The sequence below is a fragment of the Sorex fumeus genome, unplaced genomic scaffold (genome assembly GCF_029834395.1).
Source record: "Sorex fumeus unplaced genomic scaffold, SorFum_2.1 ptg000231l, whole genome shotgun sequence".
Taxonomy (NCBI): Eukaryota; Metazoa; Chordata; class Mammalia; order Eulipotyphla; family Soricidae; genus Sorex; species Sorex fumeus.
Window position 1 is genome coordinate 1,613,616 of NW_026606288.1, and position 21,360 is coordinate 1,634,975.

A 21,360-nucleotide genomic window follows, 5' to 3' on the forward strand; every position below is an offset into this window, starting at 1 on the left:
AGGGTTTACTCCTGGCTCATGCACTCAGGAATTACTCCTGGTGGTGCTCAGGGGACCATATGGAATGCTGGGAATCGAACCTGGGTTGGCCACGTACAAGACAAATGCCCTACCCGCTGTGCTATTGCTCCAGCCCCATTACCTGTTATTTCTTGATTCTGTATTTGTATATTTGTAAATTCCTTTCTTTCTCTCAAATGTTGAATTATGTTAAGTTGGTAATCTAATCAAGGCAGCAGCATCACTCTGCAGGAGTAGAGGTGACATTTGTAAAGTGTTCGACCCCCCCCCTCCCCCCCCACACACACATACCTCCACTCGTCTGCATTGCAGAGAGAAATCATGTGTCATTTTTATTGTGGTGGTGGTTGTTATTGTCGTTGTGTTATACCCCGATCCTTGCTGCCTGGTTAGCTCTTAACATTGGTGCATTGGACGTGCTCAGTCATTATCTGGGGGATGGATGGACAGTTGAATGAATTTTGCTCAAATGTCAGGTGTCTGTATCACCTCTTATCTGAGTATTACCAACTTTCAACTGCCTTATTGTTTCCCCCGAAACAACACCTAGAAATATCTAATTAATTTTATTTTTACCAATGGAGTGACATCCCGGAGGCTAACACGTAAGGATCCACTTTATTTCCAGGGCCAGGAATAGGGGAAAGAGAAAGGGAGTGTCGGGGAAGGATGGTTGAGGAGCAACTGTGTTTTTTGTCACCTGCCTTGGTGCTTCTCCCACTGCGGGTCTGCTGGGGACCATCCCGTATCCTGTGCTTTCCTATCAGCCTTTCAGAAACAGCCACAAAATAAAATGAAATGGATCCGAACAGAATGAAGTAGAGCAGGACAAAAGGATCTGAGTGTGTCCTGCATGAGATTTTCTGTGAATGAAGGTGGCTGGAGCGATAGCACAGCGGTAGGGTGTTTGCCTTGCATGCAGCCAACATGGCCGACCCGAGTTCGATTCCTCCACCCCTCTCGGAGAGCCCGGCAAGCTACCGAGAGTATCTCGCCCGCACGGCAGAGAGCCTGGCAAGCTCCCCGTGACGTATTCAATATGCCAAACACAGTAACAACAAAGTCTCCAATGGAGACGTTACTGGGCCAGCTCGAGCAAATCGATGAGAAACGGGAGGACCATGACCATGAAGGTGTGTAGCGGACCAAAACGTATACTGCATATTGAGCTCAGAAAAGGGAAGATGGGAAAAATCCTTAGCTGCGAAAGGGATTTCAGGAATCCAAGCTGTAGAGATATGTTTCTTTGTGGAAAGACGCTATCATTCTGTCGGCGTAGAGATGACGTTTGCAAAGTGCCCCGTCCCCACCCTCACTGGTCTTACATTGTGAGTCATGTGCGTAGACGTGCAAAGTTAAATTTTTCTCAATTTCCTGGCTCCTCCTTTTTCGAATGGGAACAGTGTTCTCTCGTGGCTTTCTCCTAAGATCAGGATATTTTACAAATATCAATTTATTGTTAGGCTGACTTGGGCATATTTACTAATGAAGTCAACCAATGAGACTAATAAGATTGTGCATAATAACCATAAAAATTTAGCCAGGGGAATGGTTTTCTATTATTGGCTTCTATCATCCTTGCATACCGTGAGATTTGATTTGAACAGTTGTGCAGTTTGAATGAAAGCCTCCATGGAAACGTTTGCAGGCAATACAAGAGCCGACTAGAACAGAAGAGTCCTTTACAGGGACGCAAATGTTGGTGGGGAAGAAGAAAACAGTTGGAAGGAACAAAAACAAACCAAAGAATATATTGAAATAAACTTTACTGTTTTCTTGTTATTTATTTGTTGCTTAAATTTAAATTTTTTATTTCTACCCATTTGTGTCTTTTCTAGTTTCACCTAAAATCATTCCAGAGAGGGAATATGTGTATGTGTGTGTGTGTGTGTGTACACATGTCACACACGTGTATATATATATAGACATACATATATGCATGTATATAATGTATAATGTGTATATTATAGGATATATTATGTACAATTATATAATATAGTATATACTTTGAATATATATTTAAATTAGTCACTTTAGTGTAACAATAAGTTATCTTGATTGATTGTCCTCACGGGCCACTAAAATATTACGTGCAACAATGTGCATTGTGCTTCTAATGACTAAAGAGAATAATTTGCATTACTTAACTGTGAGGAAATGAGAGCGCACGTGGGAATTTTAGAACCTGTTGTCGCTTCTGACCTTGCTGTCAGCAGGGATTAGGGAAGAACTCAGGAACAAAGCAGTGCTGCTTTCAGCTGTTTGGTTTTGTCTCATTTCATTATGGGGCGTGCTCTCCTTTAGGAAAAGTTCTTGACAGACGTGTGCCCTCTCTCCCTCCCCCCCAACAAAGCCTCGATCATTTTGTTAATTTCAGTGAGGAAATTAAAGTCCAGCCAAATCAGTTCAGAGAATCCGCAGAAGCAAATGGAAGGATTTATGAGGAACAGAGAAAATTGGAAGAAAGTTTTACTATTCATCTCGGTAAGTGTCAATACTTTGCATGCCAAACTCACTCCAACTTGTGAATTTTGGGGGTGTGAGAGGAGCAGGCTCCCTCCTATAGTAGTACTGTCCTCCCGTTGTTCATCGATTTGCTCGATCGGGCCCAGTCACGTCTCCATTGTGACACTTGTTACTGTGTTTGGCATATCGAATACATCATGGGTGGCTTGCCAGGCTTTGCCGTGTGGGCGAGATACTCTCATTTGCTCCCTCCCATACAGATAGAATAAAGCCAAGCATTTTCTATTTTGTTTGTTTGTTTGTTTGCTTGCTTTTTGGGTCACACCCGGTGATGCTCAGGGGTTACTCCTAGTTCTGCACTCAGGAATGACTCCTGGTGGTGCTCGGGGGACCCTCTGGGATGCTGGGGATCGAACCCAGGTTGGCCGCGTTCAAGCCCTACCTGCTGTGTCTTCGCTCCAGCCCAGCTTGCTCTATTTTCATTGCAAATCACCTCTTGGTCCAAGAAAACCCATGGTTTGTTGACTCCAATTTTTCACTTTCCACGTATATTGGTTTTATTTTTTTTTTTTTGGCAACTAGATTACATATTAATAGTTACAAAAATGGGAAGGCCAGAGGCCCATTTTTAATGCCTCATACCGTGGGCTGCTCCAGATTCTTGCCGTGGAGATTTGCGTCTGATCGCACTGATTTTTAACGGTTGTCTCAGTATCTTTGGGGGGACTTTCGCCCGCCCCACAGGAGCCCAGCTGAAGACCATGCATAATCTGAGACTGCTGAGAGCAGATATGCTGGATTTCTGTAAGCACAAAAGAAATCACCGGAGCGGGGTGAAGCTGCACCGGCTGCAGACCGCCCTGTCGCTTTATTCCACCTCGCTCTGTGGCCTGGTGTTGCTTGTGGACAACCGCATCAATTCCTACAGTGGAATTAAGAGAGGTGAGTGCACAGCATCCACGCAGGGCTCGTCAGATTGTGCCTTGCAGATAACAGTCCCTAAAGAAGGGAGTGAGGTTATTGCACCAAGTGAGTTGATGGACGTGGGAGCAACCATTATTGGTACTTCTGTAAACCAATCATAAAATTAAAAATCCAATTTCCCAGCTCTAGAATGGTATCCATGTTTGGTTTTTGTCTACATAAAAAAAATTTTGTTTTACATTTGAATTAATAGAAATAGAAAAAAAGGCGCATATGCTGCCCGAGCCCATGTGCTGCTTGCGCCCACTTGGCCAAGCACATGTGGTGCCCGAGCACGTGTCGCCCGCATCTCCCCTCTTGAGATGTGGACTTTCATGCTTTTCTGTTTAATGCTAGGATTTGTGTAGGGGCTCTCTCTGCCCTTGGAGAAGCCCGTGTTCTCTCTTGAGTATGTTACTCTCTCTCTCTCTCTCTCTCTTTCTCTCTCTCTCCTCTTTCTCTCTCTCTCTCCTCTTTCTCTCTCTCTCTCCCTCTCTCCCTCTCTCTCCCCCGCCCTGCACCTAAAAATCCTCCAAATAAAATTTGTTTAAAAAAAAAAAAGAAGAAATAGAAAAGGAAAAAAATATGTTTTATCCTAAGAAAGGGAATATTGATTTTCTGTTAGAAATGATTATTTTGTAGATACTGCTCAAATAAAGACAGGATTACAATAAGAAAAACTCTATGGATGTTTAAAAAAATAATATAATAAAATTCAACAGAGTACAAAGAAACACCAAATTAACCCAATATATTAAAAAGAAAAAAAAAAGAAGAAGAGGAGGAGAATTAGGAGAAAAGTGAATGGGTTTAAAGGGTCCAGAAGCCTACACAGCATCTCTCTCCACTTTCTTTTCATTTCTGGTTTTTTTTTTGTTTGGTTGTTTGTTTTTCTTCATTTTGGGTCACACCCGGAGATGCACAAGGGTTCCTCCTGGCTCTGCACTCAGGAATTACTCTTCGTGGTGCTCGGGGGACCATATGGGATGCTGGGAATCGAACCCGGGTCAGCCGTGTGCAAGGCAAATGCCCTCCCCGCTGTGCTATGGCCCCCAGCCCCTCCCCACTTTCTTTCAGTTCTTCTTCATCCTCTTGTGTGTGCAGAGAGCTTCAGGATTTGACGCTTTCTTACCATCCTCTCACATGATGAAGGGGTCCCTTTGTAGGATCTTTGTTTCAAATCACAACAGAAAGGATCATCCAGATCTAAGTGGGTTTTTCAATTTAGAAGTAGATCCTGGCTCATTGAATTTTAATTCATCCACTTGACCTTTCTTTCTTTTTTTTTTCCTTTAAATAGTCAAATTTTTCAAAATTTGGGACTGAAGTAGGGAGATAGCAAAGGGCATGAGTGCTCGCCTGTCCCCAGGTTCAACCCCAGGGGTGGCCTGGTCCCTCAGCAGGGCCTCGGTGACCCCAGATAGCACAGACTCACTGGACGGCCACATGGGGTCCTCAGGCCTGCACATGTGTCACCAGGAGTGGCCCTGGGGCTCCCTGGGCACTGCTTGGGCGTGTGTATACACGTATATATACATACGTGTGTGTGACACATAACTATCTTTATCCTTTATTTATTTATTTATTTATTGCTTTTTGGGTCACACCTGGCGATGCACAGGGGTTACTCCTGGCTCTGCACTCAGGAATTACCCCTGGCGGTACTCAGGGGACCATATGGGATGCTGGAAATTGAACCCGGGTCAGCCACGTGAGAGGCAAATGCCCTCCCCGCTGTGCTATTGCTCCAGCCCCATCTTTATCCTTTACTAAAGGATAAGGTGAAACCCTAACTTCTCTACTAGGGCTACCATTGTTGTTTTTACACGTGTGATTTTTTTTTTTTAGTGTTTAAATATGAAATAGATTGAAGTGCTTCTGAAGATGCTTGAATAGAACTTAGTTCCTATCCAATGTAAGCTTTCATATAGACCTTTTTTGGTCGGGTTCTTTTTGGTTTTATTTCATGGTTTCTGCACCTCAGAAGGCAGGACTGGGGCTCTTCCCAGCTTAGTACTTGGGGTAACTCCTGGCTGTGTTGGTTTGGTGGGGAGGGCTGGAGTGGGGCATGAGGTGCCCGGGTTCTAAACCAGGGTTTTTGCCTGAAAACACTCACTCTGGTCCTTTGGGCTGTCTCCACGGCCTCCCTTCTTTCTTATAGCTTTGGGGATTGCATTATGAAGATATAATTCAGCGAAGGCTTGGAATTCATTTTTTTTTCTTTTTTTGGGGGGGGTCACACCCAGCAATGCACAGGGGTCACTTCTGGCTCTGCACTCAGGAATTACCCCTGGCAGTGCTCAGGGGACCATATGGGATGCTGGGAATCGAACCCGGGTCGGCCGCGTACAAGGCAAACGCCCTACCCGCTGTGCTATAGTTCCAGCCCCTGGAATTCATTTGTAAATGTCTTCCTTGACTTTTACTTTGGGAGGAGGTAGGGAGAGTATACACCCAGCAGTGCTCAGGGCTTACTCCTATCTCTGTGTTCAGGGATTGCTCATGGTGGTACTCGGGGGACCGGAAGGGGTGTGAGGGATTAAACCCCGGTCAGCTGCGTGCCTTACGCGCTGTACGATTGCTCCAACTCCTTTCTCTTATTATTTTTTAAAAATTCTTTTGACTGATAGGTTCAGTTCCTGTAAAATCGCTGTGCCCTAGCTCTGTAAGACTAAAAGGGCACATCTGAGAAATCAGTGAGGGAATCCTTGATTGTTTCTGCTAGAGTTTATTGCTTTAAGTACGTAATTAAGAGCTTACCTTTAATTTTTTTTTGTAGATAACTATTTAGAGTTAATTATGTATACTGATATAAAAGGGAATATGCCCTGCCACAGAGGCAGGGTGGGATGGGGGATATGGGGGGTGGGAGGGAAAAAGAGCTTACCTTTAGAGATTTGTGTGTGTTTGGATTCTCGTAGATTTCGCCACCATTTGCCAGGAGTGCACAGACTTCCACTTTCCCCGGATCGGCGAGCAGCTGGAGGTGGTCCAGCAGGTGGTTCTTTATGCAAGAACACAGCGCAGGAGCAAGTTGAAAGACTCACACGGTCAGCACAAGCCCCGAGCTTTGTGTTTTTTTGTATTTTCTTTTTTGTTTTTTTTTTCTCTTTTTGGGTCACACCTGGCGATGCACAGGGGTTCCTTCTGGCTCTGCACTCAGGAATGACTCCTGGCGGTGCTTGGGGCACTGTATGGGATGCTGGGAATCGAACCCGGGTCAGCTGCATGCAAGGCAAATGCCCTCCACACTGTACTAGTACTCTGGCCCTCAGCCCTGAGTTTTAAAATGTTCACTTTCAGTCTGTCTTGTCCTAACGTGCTCTCTTAGGGTATGAGTCATCATTACAGTGAAGGAATTTGTATTGGAAAGGTAAAATCCCTGCTTTTTTTTTTTTTTTTGCATGATTTTATGCTAGAACCTTGTATTATTTTATGCTACAAAATTTTTTTTTCTTTTTTGGGTCACAACTGGCGATGCACAGGGGTTCCTCCTGGCTCTGCACTCAGGAATTACCCCTGGTGGTGCTCAGGGGACCATAAGAGATGCTGGGAATCGAACCCAGGTTGGCTGCGTGCAAGGCAAACGCCCTACCTGCTGTGCTATTGCTCCAGCCCCAACAAAATTTTGGGAAATTTCAGTTCAGTAAATGGACACTCAGTGCAAAGATGTTTTCTTTCTTTTTTTTTTCTATCCAGTTTCGATATTTCCAAGGCAAATAGGATTATTACTCCTAGGAGCCAGTGATAGCACTGAGTATATACCTTGTTAATGTTCCTTCTTTGATCTACTTAAATAGCATTGTTGGGATCGGGAGTTCCCTAGCCCTGGGAGGCGCGGAAAGACCAGATAGACACAATTCCTGCAGGAGTACAAACGGGGTTTATTTAGACCAGCATGATGGGGCTCCACAGCATACCCCAGAGTGGGCAGTGGCTGAGAGCCCCGAGCTTCTTCAAAGGGGACCTTATATAGGCCTTCATCAACTGTTACAACAAAGCCCGTGCATTTCATAGCCAATAGATGTGTAACAAGATATACTTTCTTGACCAATCCATTTAAAAGTACCTCACTCCTTAGCCTATAGATTCAAAGATCAGCCTTTACGTACATCGATTGTCAGCACAAGCAAAGTCATAGCCGAAATCAGATCGGCTTTTCTTTTGGTGGCTCTTTCAGACACTGCTCTATCCTTGAGCAGTTGCCCTTTTTTTAAACGTTTTCTGTGTATCCACAGTGTAATGCTTTCTAGTTGGTTAAGGCATTTCGTGGAGGGTGTCCCCCAGGGCGTTGGGGGCCACTGCTGATAATTGTTGGCCTGGCAACACCACCCCCAGTGGTGCTGTGAGTGGGGGTATATTCAGCTGGGGGATGGAACTCAGGGCCTCAGGCACTCACGGAATAAACTGCAGCTGTTTCTCTGGAGCGATAGCACAGCGGTAGGGCGTTTGCCTTGCACACAGCCAACATGACCGACCTGAGTTCGATTCCTCCGCCCCTCTCGGAGAGCCCGGCAAGCTACCGAGAGTATCTCGCCCACACGGCAGAGCCTGGCAAGCTCCCCGTGACGTATTCGATATGCCAAACACAGTAACAACAAAGACTCCAATGGAGACGTTTCTGGGCCCGCTCGAGCAAATCGATGAACAACAGGGTGACAGTGACAGTGTTTCTAACTATGTCGCGGCCCCGCCAGGGAGTACAAGCAGAAGTGGGTATCGGAACCAGCTTGCCGAGGAAGCACTGACGCCCTAGCCCCGCTTTCAGCCCCCGCTCTGGGGAGATTCCCTGACGTTAGCCCTCCTGGGAAACGTGAAGGTTCCTCGCCTCCATTCTGAGGTTTCTCACAACATGAAAAGAGATTAAGCGAAGACACTGGTCAAAGAGAAAAAGCCCTGATTCGAAGCCTAATGTAAATCTGTTAGTCCATTGAAAAAAGTGAGCTTTCTTTAGAAAAGAAATTGGAACTCTTAAGTTTGCTGTATACAGTGTGGGTTTTTGTTTGTTTGTTTGTTTCAGAAATTTTATTCTATGACAGGCCAAAAAAGAAGTGCTTATCAGTGCTTACTCAGTGTTTCATGATTTCTTTGTTTTATTTTGTTTTGTGGGGGAGGCGGTTGGGAACCATTTGACCGTGCTCAGAGCCACCTTGGGCTCTGTGTCAAGGGGCACTCCTGGGGATGTTCTTTGCAGTGCTGGGATTTGAACCTGTTTCACAGCTATACATGCTCCTAAATTGTGTTGGGTTTTTGTTTGTTTGTTTGTTTTTAGGTTGTTTTTATTTTTTTTTTTTTTGACTTTTTGGGTCACACCCGGTGATGCTCAGGGGTTACTCCTAGCTCTGCACTCAGGAATTACTCCTGGCGGTGCTTGGGGACCCTATGGAAGCCAGGGATCGCCCTACCTGCTGTGCCCCTCCTCCTCCTCTGGCCCCAAGCACCTTAAGCTTTGTACTGGCTCTCTCACCCAACTGCATGATTTCTTTCCAAACAAAACAAAACAAAAACAAAAACAAAAAAAAAAACTTGATGTCTTGCCCAGGAAACAAATTATGGCAATTTTCAGAGTTGTGGTTAGTCAATCCTTCTGCTCTGGTATTATGGATTTCTTGTTTGTTTGTTTGTTGTGTTCTGGGGCGTCCCTGCTCTGTGCTGGCAAGAGGATGGGGGACGAGGTGCCCCCCACAAGCCTTGCTGCCGGACTTGGAGAACCACGTGGTGCTGACCTTTGAGCCAGGGTCAGCCATGTACACAACAAGCACCCGAACCCCTGCACTGTCTCTCAGCCTCCTTTGCTTGTTTGGTAATGGGAAAAGCCACTCCCGTATTTCTGGGTCCAAAGTGTTTTGAAGTAAGCAAAGATCTGTTACATATGTGATATATATGATAAGGGCAGATGTAATATCAAGAAATCAGTATTGGAAAGAGGAGAGAGCTCAAGGCAGGGGTGGAGAGGGGGGAGCCTTGCATGCATGAACCCTTGAGTTCTGTTCCCAGCACCAACAATTTCTACCCGCCCCCCAATCCTCTCTTAGTCCCCCACACTTCCTGCCCCCAGCACCACCAGGATGGTCCTGATGGCCCCATTGCTGGGCCTGGGTACCAGATTGTCAGGCCCACACCGCCAGTTAGAGCATTGCCCAGAGGGACCCTCAGGGACCCCAGCCAACCCCCCCTGGGAATACAAACCCCTCCTCCCCCACAAACAAAATGCAAAGAAACCGTTGCAGAAGTTATAGCCTCCCAAATGACCTCTGGAAAAATGGATTTTTTTCTTCCCCCGCCTCATTTCAAGCCAGCAACGATATGATTAGAAACGTTTTAATATTCTCGGGAGTGACCAGAAGCACGAAGATTGAGCTCTTGACAGGTGGGGGAGAAGGAGGAGGATTCTAAGTATATGCACAAAGAACTCGAAAGTGTGGAGTAAAGGACAGGAAGTTTTTTAACCGCATACGGATAAGGCAGCGCATGGTATTATTTTGTCCTTGTCAAGCAACTATTTTGTGGTTTAAGTGAGTCAGTGAAACAAGTATGTTTATAGAAGACAGCTTTCTTAAAGGAGCCCGCATGTTGTTACGGAAGAGGAGGTTTGTGGAAATGCCATGGCCTTTCCTTTTTTCTGTGTGTCCACATATTTTCTTGGTGTGTCTGCATCCGGATGTACAAGTGCCTCACCAGAGAGATGCCAGCCAGCCCATTGTCCTTACGGCCAGCCCTTAGAATACCAGCATCTTTACGGTTCTAGAGTACATAGCCCCCCCCCCCCCAAAAATAGCCCCCAAACAGTGTAGTTTGTGCTTTTTTTTTTTTTCTTTTTGGGTCGCACCCGGCAATGCCTAGGGGTTCCTCCTGACTCTGCACTCAGGAATTACTCCTGGCGGTTCTCAGGGGACCCTGTGGGATGCTGGGAATCGAATCCAGGTTGGCTACATGCAAGGCAAACACCCTACATGCTGTGCTCTTGCTCCAACCCCAGTTTGTGCATTTTATATACACATTTTTTTAAAAATGGCCATTTTGTTTGTATGATGAGATGTGACCATCAAAACATCAAAGGACGGCCACTTACATCATTGGGATTGTTGTTCAAACCCATCTGAACAAAATCAGACTCGTTCTTGTTTTGGTCTCTGTGCCATGGTCAGACATTTTTCTGGAAGCCTGTGAGTTCCGTGGCTTGTATCAGAAACTCATATGTCATGTCACATACGAACTGTGGCATCATAGACCCTTACTGGTCTGTGCCTCTCTCCTATGGCCTTTTCATATTTTGGCATGTATGTGTTTACAGGATACATTAATGTATATCAGTTTATCAGAGTAACGACCAGGTAAATATGCTGTTTCCTTTTAAAAAATTTTTTTAATTGAATCACAATGAGAGACAGTTATAAAGTTGTTTTTAACTTATAACAACTTTATAAAGTTCTTCATGATTGCGTTTCAGTCATACAGTGTTCCAACACCAGTCCCTTCACCAGTACACATTTCCCACCACCTGTGTCCCCAGTTTCCCTCACACCTTCTGCTATTTCCTTTTAATTCAGAATTGTTTTGAAGTTATAATATTGTTCTAGTTTTTCCAGCTATTCCTTTAAAGTTCTGACTTTTCCAGTGACTTTCTGAGGCTGAAGGCCATTCCAGGTAGTTGATTATATACTGTCACTGTCACTGTCCTCCCATTGTTCTTCGATTTGCTCGAGTGGGCCCAGTAATGTCTCCATTGTGACAATTGTTACTGTGTTTGGCATATGGAATATGTCACAGGGAGCTTGCCAGGCTTTGCCGTGTGGGCGAGATACTCTCGGTAGCTTGCCGGGCTCTCCAAGAGGGGTGGAGGAATCGAACTCAGGTCGACCATGCTGGCCACTTGCAAGGCAAACGCCCTACCCTCTGCGCTATAGCTCCAGCCCTGATTATATACAATAAATAATATTATGTTTATGACTGTTATGTGCAATGAACAAATATACAACTTCTTAATGATAGCCAGTTTTAATGTTAATACTTAACATTTTTTAGTTCTGATAGAATTCTTACAAAATTCAGATGTGTCTTCTATTTTTAAATATGTATTGTTATATAAAATAATTTGTGTTCAAAGCTCGGGAGCAGTGCAGTAGCTAGGGCACTTGCCTAGAACACAGCCGACCTGGGTTCTGGGCACCCTCCGAGTCCAGCAGGAATGAATGATTGAGTGATCCCTGAGCACAGAGCCAGGAGTAAGCCCTGACCACCCAGGCATGGCCCCAAAAACAAACAGTAATTTATTCCATATTCACGTATATGTTTGGCCAATCATGACGTGTCATATTATGCCCATGTTGCTTCTCTTAAGTAGCACGTATCTTCTAGAAGAAAAAAACTATTGAATAAAGCAAAGACCCATGTCTGTTTGAGATAAATTTATGTTACATCACAAAAGATTAGAAATTCTCAAGTGATTCCTGGTGCTGTTCACCATTTGTCTGTCATCCTGAACGTGTTATATCAACAACAGTGACTCAGATACTAAAAACAAAGATGACCACACCACAGCTCTTGAATGAAGGTATTTTATGAGGAATTAATGTAGTGCCCCGAACCTTGTGGATAGAATACACTCTTGGCAAGGCTGATGAGGTATGAAGACTGCAGGATCTAGAATCTGAGTAGAGTATGTGCAATCAAGATCTGGTTCCACCACTCATCTGCCTGGCCGTGGCTGAGTCATTTGACCTGTCTAACCCTCTGTTTCCTCATCACATCTCATGTGTATTATTACTCACCTCTGGAGGGGCTGGAGCGATAGTACAGCAGGAAGGGTGTTTGCCTTGCATGCAGCCGACCTGGGTTCAATCCCCAGCATTCCATGTGGTCCCCCGTGCACTTCCAGGAGTAATTCCTGAGTGCAGAGTCAGGAGTAACCTGAGCATTGCTGGGTGTGACCCCTCCCCCTTAAAAAAAAAAAGGAAGAATAATACTCACCTCATAAGGTGTTATGGTCCTAAGCTTTTGTAGGAATTGACGAGATCAGCCACTAACGCATGTACGAGAATGTCCAGCGTTGTAATTGTTGGGGGCTTAGTAGTAGTCGCAATCTGTTTTCACTTGTCATCATGTTCTTTCTCCTTGCGTTATCTTATTAATAGATTCTGGAAGCCGGAACGGAGGCAATGACGATAAGACTAAAAATGCCGAGAGAAACTATTTAAACATTCTACCTGGTAAGCATTATTTTATTTAGAGCTGTGGTTTTTCTTATAATTACGTAGACGGGATGCGGCTTTGAAACGTGAGTTCTTTTTTGAGGGGGACACGGGAAGAATCCCAAGCGATGCTCCAGAGACCTAAAGGCCCCACCATGATTCTTGGCTAACAGGGCCAGCCACTAACGCTAAGGCTAAAGGATGTACTGCATGGGGCCGGAGCAATAATCCAGGGGGGTGGGCATTTGCCGTGCTCAGAGCCAACTTGGGTTCTATTCCCAGCACCCCATATGCTCCCCCTAAGCACTTCCGGGCGTGATTCCTGAATACAGAGGAAGGAGTAAGGCCATGAACACTGTTGGGTGTGGACCCAAAACAAGAAACAGCAAGAACAATCATGTGATACGTTTGGATCCTATGGCCCCAGGGGTACCCAGGTCACTCTGGTAGTGATGGAGCTCTCCAGAGCTGCACCCAGTTATGCTCGAGGGACTATATGGGGCTCAACATAGATCCCAGGGCCTGGAGAGATAGGTAGGGTGTTTGCCTTGCATGCATCCGACCCAGGTTCAATTCCCAGCATCCCGTATGATCCCCGAGCAGAGCCAGGACTAACCCCTGTGCATCACCGGGTGTGACCCAAAAAATTAAAAAATTAAAAAAGTAAGGAGTGGAGACATAAGTTTGACTCTGAAATGGAACGAAGCATTCAGAGAGACCTAAATGGTTGAATTTGTCGAAAGAACTGGGGTCATCGGATTTTGAATCTCTCTTGCTTTCTGTTCCTTAAATTTCCTTTCTTGATCCTGAACCTGTTGCTTCTCTGCTGGAAATTCAGTCTCTTGGACCCGACCCCTCCCAGATTGAATTCCTCCCATGATACACTTAGGAGTGGTATGATAGGGCCTAAAGGAAGAGAAGGCTCCTGTGTTCCCACGTGGAAATTCTGTAAAACGGATGGATGGCTTTTCAGTTTCATAAATAACCAGGGTTGTTTTCTAACACTTCCTCCCCGCCACGTTCCTCATGTAGCCAGCCCCAACTCCCCTGGAGGAAATCACATTCTCATTTCTAGCCTCTCTCGTCAGGCTGAGTCACCGAGCGTGGGGTCATCAGCTTCTCCCTGGCCCGCCCTCCACCTTCCGACCTCAGTGGGGATTGTCGGAGGTGGGCTCTCATCACCACACACTGTCACCTCTGTCTGTAGACCCGGAAACTCTCCTCTCCCTCGGAAAATACCCTCACGGAATCAGGATTGATGGTTTCTCCTCAGAGATCATAATTCACATCATCCTCATTTCGTGGCTTTCTTAAAATAAAGCCCATCCTACTCACTCCCAAGGTGTGGACATCTGATTTTCTTAAATTTCACTCCTTATTGCTGTATTTGTTTCCTTCCGTTCTCTTTTCTAGGGGAAAGTGCTGTCCGCAGTATCTCATTATTACCACCAAATCAGGCGGCTGTCATAGGTCTGCATGGAGAAAGGAATAACAGTTAGGTGTGCCAATAGAATCTGAAATGATTCCTCCTTCACTGGTCAGAGATTTATAGGAGATGAAAGAAACCCAAACCACAAATTCTTTTCAGTTACGAAGGGGAAAAAAATGTGTTTATATGTAGATTGATCACTAAGTAATCATTTACATACATAGTGTCTACCATCTGATTTGCACCCTAACTTTATGTGCAAGGTAGTCAGGCATTGTTTTTTTTTTTTTTTATTTTATGCCAGAAGTATTAGTGGCCCTATAGGCTGAGTTTAATTTGCTCAAAAATCACTCGGCCAATTAGCACTAAAGAGCAGATCATCTAAACACCCAATCTGTCCTTTATCTGCTGCATCATATTATCTCGGTCAGTACTGCCAGCTCACGATCCCCATTTTATTTATGAGCAAAATGAGTACAAGAGGTAAGGTATCTGGGGTCAAACTAAACAGCGCCAGTTGAGGGATTAGGAGGCACCTGATGGGTCACTGAATCAGCCCAGTTCATTACTTCCTGGACAATAGCCCGTTTTTAATGCAGTGGCCCAAGTGTCAACAGGGCACTAGAGGACAGTCCAGCCCACTGAGCCCAGAAGGGGATTGTCTCATGCCTCTCAAGCCTCCGGATAAGCAAGTCTGTGTCTGTCCTGGCCTTCCAGGGAAGTCATAACTACCATTCCTCACTAGGCAGTTTTTCCTTTGCATTTCCTGTTTGGTTTATTTGGGTATTTATTTATTGATTGATTTACTGTCTTTTTCTAAATTTCTTTTCTTCCATATCTAATTCTTTTGACCTTAAAGACTAACGGCTGGAGCTGGAACGATAGCACAGCGGGTAGAGCTTTTGCCTTGCACGTGGCCGACCCAGGTTTGATTCCCAGCATCCCATGTGGTCCCCCGAGCACCGCCAGGAGTAATTCCTGAGTGCAGAGCCAGGAGTAAGCCCTGTGCATCGCCAGGTGTGGCCCAAAAAGAAAAAAAGAAAAAAGATTAATGACCATTGCCTGGGGTTCTCAGAGAGAACTATGACACAGCTTCTTCACATTGGGAACTAGAAATAGTTTTCCACAAAACCCAACCATAGAAGATTGGTTCAGTTTTACGATATGTTTACAAGTAAATATTAAGTGGTACCTGAAGGGGCCAGAACGATAGCACAGTGGGTAGGGCATTTGCCTTGCATGTCGCCGACCCAAGTTTGATCCCCTGCATCCTGTCTGGTTCCCTGAGCATTGCCAGGAGTAGTTCCTGAGTGCAGAGCCAGGAGTAACCCCTGAGTATCACTGGATATGGCCCAAAAAGATTAAAAAAAAAAAAGCGATAGCACAGTGAGTAGGGCGTTTGCCTTGCATGTGGCTGACCCAGGCTCGATTCATCTGTCCCTCTCGGAGAGCCTGGCAAGCCACCAAGAGTATCCTGCCCGCACAGCAGAGCCTGGGAAGCTCCCCATGATGTATTCTATATGCCAAAAACAGTAACAACAAGTCTCACAATGGAGACGTTACTGGTGCCCACTCGAGCAAATCAATGAACGGGAGGATGAACAACAGTACTATAGACAGTGCAGTGCTCTTTTAAAAGGATGACTTCAGGGGGGCAAAGCGATACTACAGTGAGTAGGGCGTTTGCCTTACATGAGACCGACCTGGGTTCGACCCCCAGCACCCCCATATGGTCCTATGGACACCTCAGGAGTGACGCCTGAGTGCAGAGCCAGGGATAACCCCTGAGCATCACTGGGTGTGGCCCCAAACAAAAAAAGTGATGACTTCAAAGGAAGGATAAGAACATTGTTAGTGGAGGGACTAGGGTTTGAAGAGCAAGTCCTAGAAAAGCAAAGTCTTTGTAGGAAGAATTGAGTACTGCGTATCTGTTTAAATAAAAACATTGCATTTTACATTATCAGGGGCTGGAGCGATAGCACAGCGGTAGGGCGTTTGCCCTGCACGCAGCCAACATGGCCGACCCGAGTTCGATTCCTCCGCCCCTCTCGGAGAGCCCGGCAAGCTACCGAGAGTATTCGATATGCCAGACACAGTTAACAACAAAGTCTCCAATGGAGACGTTACTGGGCCCGCTCGAGCAAATCGACAATCAACAGGAGGGCCTTTAGTTACTTTACTTACATTATCAGAAAGTGCAGAGAATAATAGCTGATAAGATTCTTCACGGCTGTCATGACTCTATAGAAAATGAAATGATTCTACAGAGCAGTGTTCCGGTCTGACAAACACTGTCCCAGCATTTGGTCTAAAACAAAATATTTATTGAGACCCTTCTAAGAACTTGGGCTGGAGCGATAGCACAGTGGTAGGGCATTCGCCTTACAAGCAGCCAACATGGCCGACCCGAGTTCGATTCCTCCGCCCCTCTCGGAGAGCCCGGCAAGCTACCGAGAGTATTCGATATGCCAGACACAGTAACAACAAAGTCTCCAATGGAGACGTTACTGGGCCCGCTCGAGCAAATCGACGATCAACAGGAGGGCCTTTACTTTTTACTCTAAGAACTTGGTACCGTTCATTGTGCTAGAAATAAAACATTCAATAAGATGGACAGAAACGCGGTAGTTTCTCTGTAGTCATGGAGTGCAAACCTTATCTCTGTAAACAAAACTAAGTTTACCTTTGAAAAAATAAGTCACAACAGTTAGAGGAAATAAACCAGGGGAGAGGGTGCTCTGTACTAGGCAGGACCATCCACGAAGACCACTGGGGGAAGGTCTCAGGGCCTGAGTCTGTGGGATGATTGATGGGAGGTGTCGACCTGGCCTGAATCTTAGGATGCAGTTTCTCACACAGCCATGAACAGGGAAGGAGCACTGCATGTTTGGAGAAATGAGCAATACCCGTGTGGCCGGAGTGTGAAGAGAGCAAGGAAGCAAGATGACATGAGACAGGGAGGAAGGGTCCCGACTGCAGGGGTTCTTGGAAAGCTTAGTAGCAGACCTGCATCTCCCTCCTTTTTTTTTTTCCTCTTTTTTGGGTCACACCCGGCACTGCACAGGGGCTCCTCCTGGCTCTGCACTCAGGAAATACTCCTGGCGGTGCTTGGGGGACCCTATGGGATGCTGGGAATCGAAGCCGGGTTGGCCGCTTGCAAGGCAAACACCCTCCCCGCTGTACTATCGCTCTAGCCCCTGCATCTCCCTCCTAAGTAGCGTTGAGTCTGATGATTAAGTTAGGGAGCAAAATGGTATGATTCATTTTTGATTTTGACCATATCTGGTAGTGCTCAGGGCTTATTCCTGGCTCTGCACTCAGGGATCACTTCTGATGGGGCTCTGGGGACCACACAGGGTGACAGGATTGAATCCCGTTCCTGTCAAACACCCACTGTAAACACCCTGCATATTGTACTATTGCTTCAGCCCTATGATTCTCACTTCATTTAAACACCAGAGTTGTTCGTAATGGTTTATTATAAGTATTCAGTATCCCAGCACCAATCCCAACACCTCTGTCACCTTCCCTCCACCATTGTCTCCATTTTCCCAACCATCCCACACAGCACGCCTACTGTACTTTATTTTATATTGTTACCCCTAACTGGAGCGATAGCACAGCGGGTAGGGCGTTTGCCTTGCACGCGGCCAACCCAGGTTCGATTCCTCTGCCCCTCACAGAGAGCCCGGCAAGCTAACGAGAGTATCTCGTCCTCACAGCAAAGCCTGGCAAGCTACCCGTGACGTATTTGATATGCCAAATACAGTAACAAGTGTCACAAGGGGGACGTTACTGGGCCCGCTCGAACAAATTGATGAACATCGGGAGGATAGTGACAGTGACAGTGACCCCTAACTGGCTAATGGAATGATAGTTCTTTTTTTGGGGGGGAGGGGGTCACACTCAGCAATGCATAGGTGTTACTCCTGGCTCTGCACTCAGGAATTACTCCTGGCGGTGCTCCGGGGACCATATAGGATGCTGAGAATCGAACCCGGGTCAACCTCATGTGCAAAGCAAATGCCCTCCCCGTTGTGCTATCGCTCCAGCTCCTCCCCCCACCACTGTCACTCTTAATTGCTTCCAGGGGGAGCTTGTCTGGACAGTCTTTTATGGAGCCCGTGGATGAAGGCGATTATTGTGTTTGGTATTTATTATTCCCAGGAGAATTTTACATCACGCGGCATTCGAATCTCTCAGAAATCCATGTCGCATTTCACCTTTGCGTGGACGACAATGTGAAATCGGGGAACATCACCGCTCGTGATCCAGCCATCATGGGACTCCGTAATATTCTCAAGACGTGCTGCAGCCACGACATCACCACAATAAGCATTCCGCTGCTGCTGGTGCACGAGATGTCAGAGGTGAGCAGCCGGACGGCGCTGCCAGGCCGGCTCGAGAGCCAGGACAGAGGTTCAGGCCTTTACTCGGGGTGAACTGCACCCGCAGATTCAGGCCCTGAGCACAGGAATGAAGAGGAAGGGAGGGAGGGAGAGAGGAAGGGAGCAAGGGAGGGAGGAAGGGAGGGGGAGAGGAAAGAAGGGAGGGAGGGAGGGAGGAAGGGAGGGGGAGAGGAAAGAAGGGAGGGAGGGAGGGAGGGAGGGAGGGAGGAAGAAGAGGAGAAGGAGAGAGTAAGCAAGGAAGGAAGCAAGGAAGGAGGGTGGAAAGGAGGGAGATAGGAAAGGAGGAAGTATGCAAGGAAGGAAGCAAGGAACGAGAGAGGGAAGGAGGAAATGAAGGAGGGAGAGAGGAAAGCAGGAAGGGAGGAAGGAAGGAAGAAAGCAATGAAGGGAGGCAGGAAGGAGGGAGGAAAGGAGGGAGAGAGGAAAGGAGGGAGGGAGGAAGGAAGGAAGGAAGGAAGGAAGGAAGGAAGGAAGGTAGGAAGGAAAGGAGGGAAGGGAAGGAGGGAAGGAAGGAGGAAGGAAAAGAGGGAGAGAGGAAAAAGGGAGGTAGGGAGGAAGCAAGTAAGCAAGGAGAGAGAAAGTGAACGAGGGAGGGAGGGAGGATGGGAAGGAGGGAGCGAGGGCCGTACCTCTATAAATATATTAATCCTATTTTGAAAAGCTTACTGCTTTTACTAATGGCCCTTGGTATCTCCTCTCGAATTCATAGAGTTGAATAGCACAGTTCAAAGCAATGAATAGTCCTTAAGTGTCTGTCTATGCTCAGGATTGTGTGAATTTTTCGTACAGCAGGTGAAACTCGAAAACCAAAATTACCCTTAGCTCCAACTAAGACATAGGCTCTTACTTTGAAAAATTCTTTTCCTCCGTTTTTTTTTTTTTTTCTGAAGGAACATGAAAGTTGCCTGCATATCTGCTATGGTGCATGTGGGATTCACTGTTGGTGCGTGTAATTTTTGTGTTGGTTTTGCTGGCATTCTCTGAGCGTGCATTTATGGGCAGTGGGAAGAGGTGACAGGAGAATGGAAGAAACCATCCTCCGTGGAACAGCGTTCTCACAGACGCCAGGGATACAGTTACTGACCTCTCGAATCAAAACGTGGCACGATCATACACCACTGTTGGCCTTCTTCCCTCAGCTACCAAAAAAGAAAAAAAAAAAAAGAAAGAAAAGTGGTCAGAGGGTATAATGCAAAGATGATTTTTTTTTCTTTTTGGGTCACACCCAGCAATGCTGAGGGGTTGCTCCTGGCTCTGCACTCAGGAGTTACTCCTGGCGGTGCTCGGGAGACCACATGGGATACTGGGAATCAACCCGGGTTGGCCGTGTGGAAGGCAAACGCTCTACCCACAGTGCTGTCGCTCCAGTCCCAACGCCAAGATGATAAAACTCCAAGTAGTTCGGAGGAACAGAGAGCCCTTGGAGTGAATGGCGCTGCCAGCTTGTGCCCGCCGGAATGGGCAGTGGTCAGCCTAGCGACAAAGGACCCACATCACCGTGTTGACCCCGGCTTGCCGTGAGGCAGCATTTTCCGGAAGCAAACAAAGTGGCTGATCAGCAAGGGCTGATTGGGAAGGTCAGGAAGAAAGTTTGGTCTTAATTCTAAATGCTATTGGCCAAAGTAAAAGATGAGAACAAATGCACTGGAAAATATATTGTTTGGGGCAGCAGAGATAGTCCAGGTGTAAGGCATTTTCTTAGCATGTGGCCAACCCTTATTTGGTCTTCAGACCGTATATGGCCCCTTGAACACTGCCATGAGTGATTCCTGAACACAGGAGTAAGCCCTGAGCACTGCCAGGTGAGCGCAAGGCCCCCCGGCCCCCACGCCCCCTAAAAAAATGTATGTTTCCTTTTTAGATTAAGTCCCCACTTCATCTCATTGCATTGTGAAACCTTGTTTTCCATGCAATATCCTATATAAACAGGTGCAAGAGTCAGCTCCGTGTAAAATAAGATAGTTTTCTTCAAATTCGTCTGTAAGTTCACACTTTTTTTTTATGAGGAGAATTGTGGTTCATCACCCAAAGGCTGCATTGGACACACTGGTTTCTCATTCTGAAACTTTGTTCTTGGGTCACACCCGGCGATGCACAGGGGTTACTCCTGGCTCTGCACTCAGGAATTACTCCCAGAGGTGCTTGGGGGACCCTATGGGATGCTGGGAATCGAACCCTTTTCAGGAGCCTGCAAGGCAAACGCCCTCCCCGCCGTGCTCCCTGAAGACCAAAAGTGTACAAGCAATTAATGTTTAAACACCTCTGCATTTCCACCTGCCCTGCTCCAAAGAATCAGATTGGTCAAAAAAGGACCATAAACTAACTTTCTTTCTTTCTTTCTTTCTTTCTTTCTTTCTTTCTTTCTTTCTTTCTTTCTTTTATTGAATCACCGTAAGATACAGTTAGAAAGCTTTCATGTCTGAGTTTCAGTCATACAGTGATCAATACCCATCCCTCCTCCACCAGTGCAGATTTTTCACCACCAATGTTCCCAGGCCCTCGTTTTCTCATTCTATGAACCCGCAGCTTCCGTTCTACTTCTGACGGTACCAAGAGAGATTGACAAACGCTATTCCTTTCTTTGCCCCTGCGGCTTCCTAGCGTTTTCATCCCATCAGGAAGTTTTAGCCTCCATTAAGTTATCCTCACTCTCTACTCCCATCTATAAAAGGGTCCCGGGGAGTAACAAAGAAAGATCAGGATGAATGCCAACCGCCCGCAGGGAAACATCCGAACCTTCCTGCAGCCGGACTCCTGGTTAACCAGTTTATAAAAATGGGTGCATGTAGGTGGGGGAGCAACCTCAAAAACAGTGTTTTCCAAAAGTCACCAAGTTCAGATTTACTTCCAGACATCTGCTCCTACCAGCGCTGCCCTCTCC

At 46.3% G+C, this 21,360-nt stretch overlaps 1 protein-coding gene across 1 annotated transcript in view; it reads left to right on the forward strand.

The window, feature by feature from the left end:
* The window catches only part of CUNH12orf4 (chromosome unknown C12orf4 homolog), a 45,846-nt gene that overhangs the window by 17,381 nt on the left and 7,105 nt on the right, over positions 1–21,360 (forward strand). The window contains exons 6-10 of the mRNA XM_056108657.1: positions 2,399–2,505; positions 3,232–3,429; positions 6,372–6,500; positions 12,585–12,659; positions 18,238–18,440. Of these exons, the coding sequence (XP_055964632.1) occupies positions 2,399–2,505; positions 3,232–3,429; positions 6,372–6,500; positions 12,585–12,659; positions 18,238–18,440 (712 nt within the window). The remainder of the gene's footprint in view (positions 1–2,398; positions 2,506–3,231; positions 3,430–6,371; positions 6,501–12,584; positions 12,660–18,237; positions 18,441–21,360) is intronic.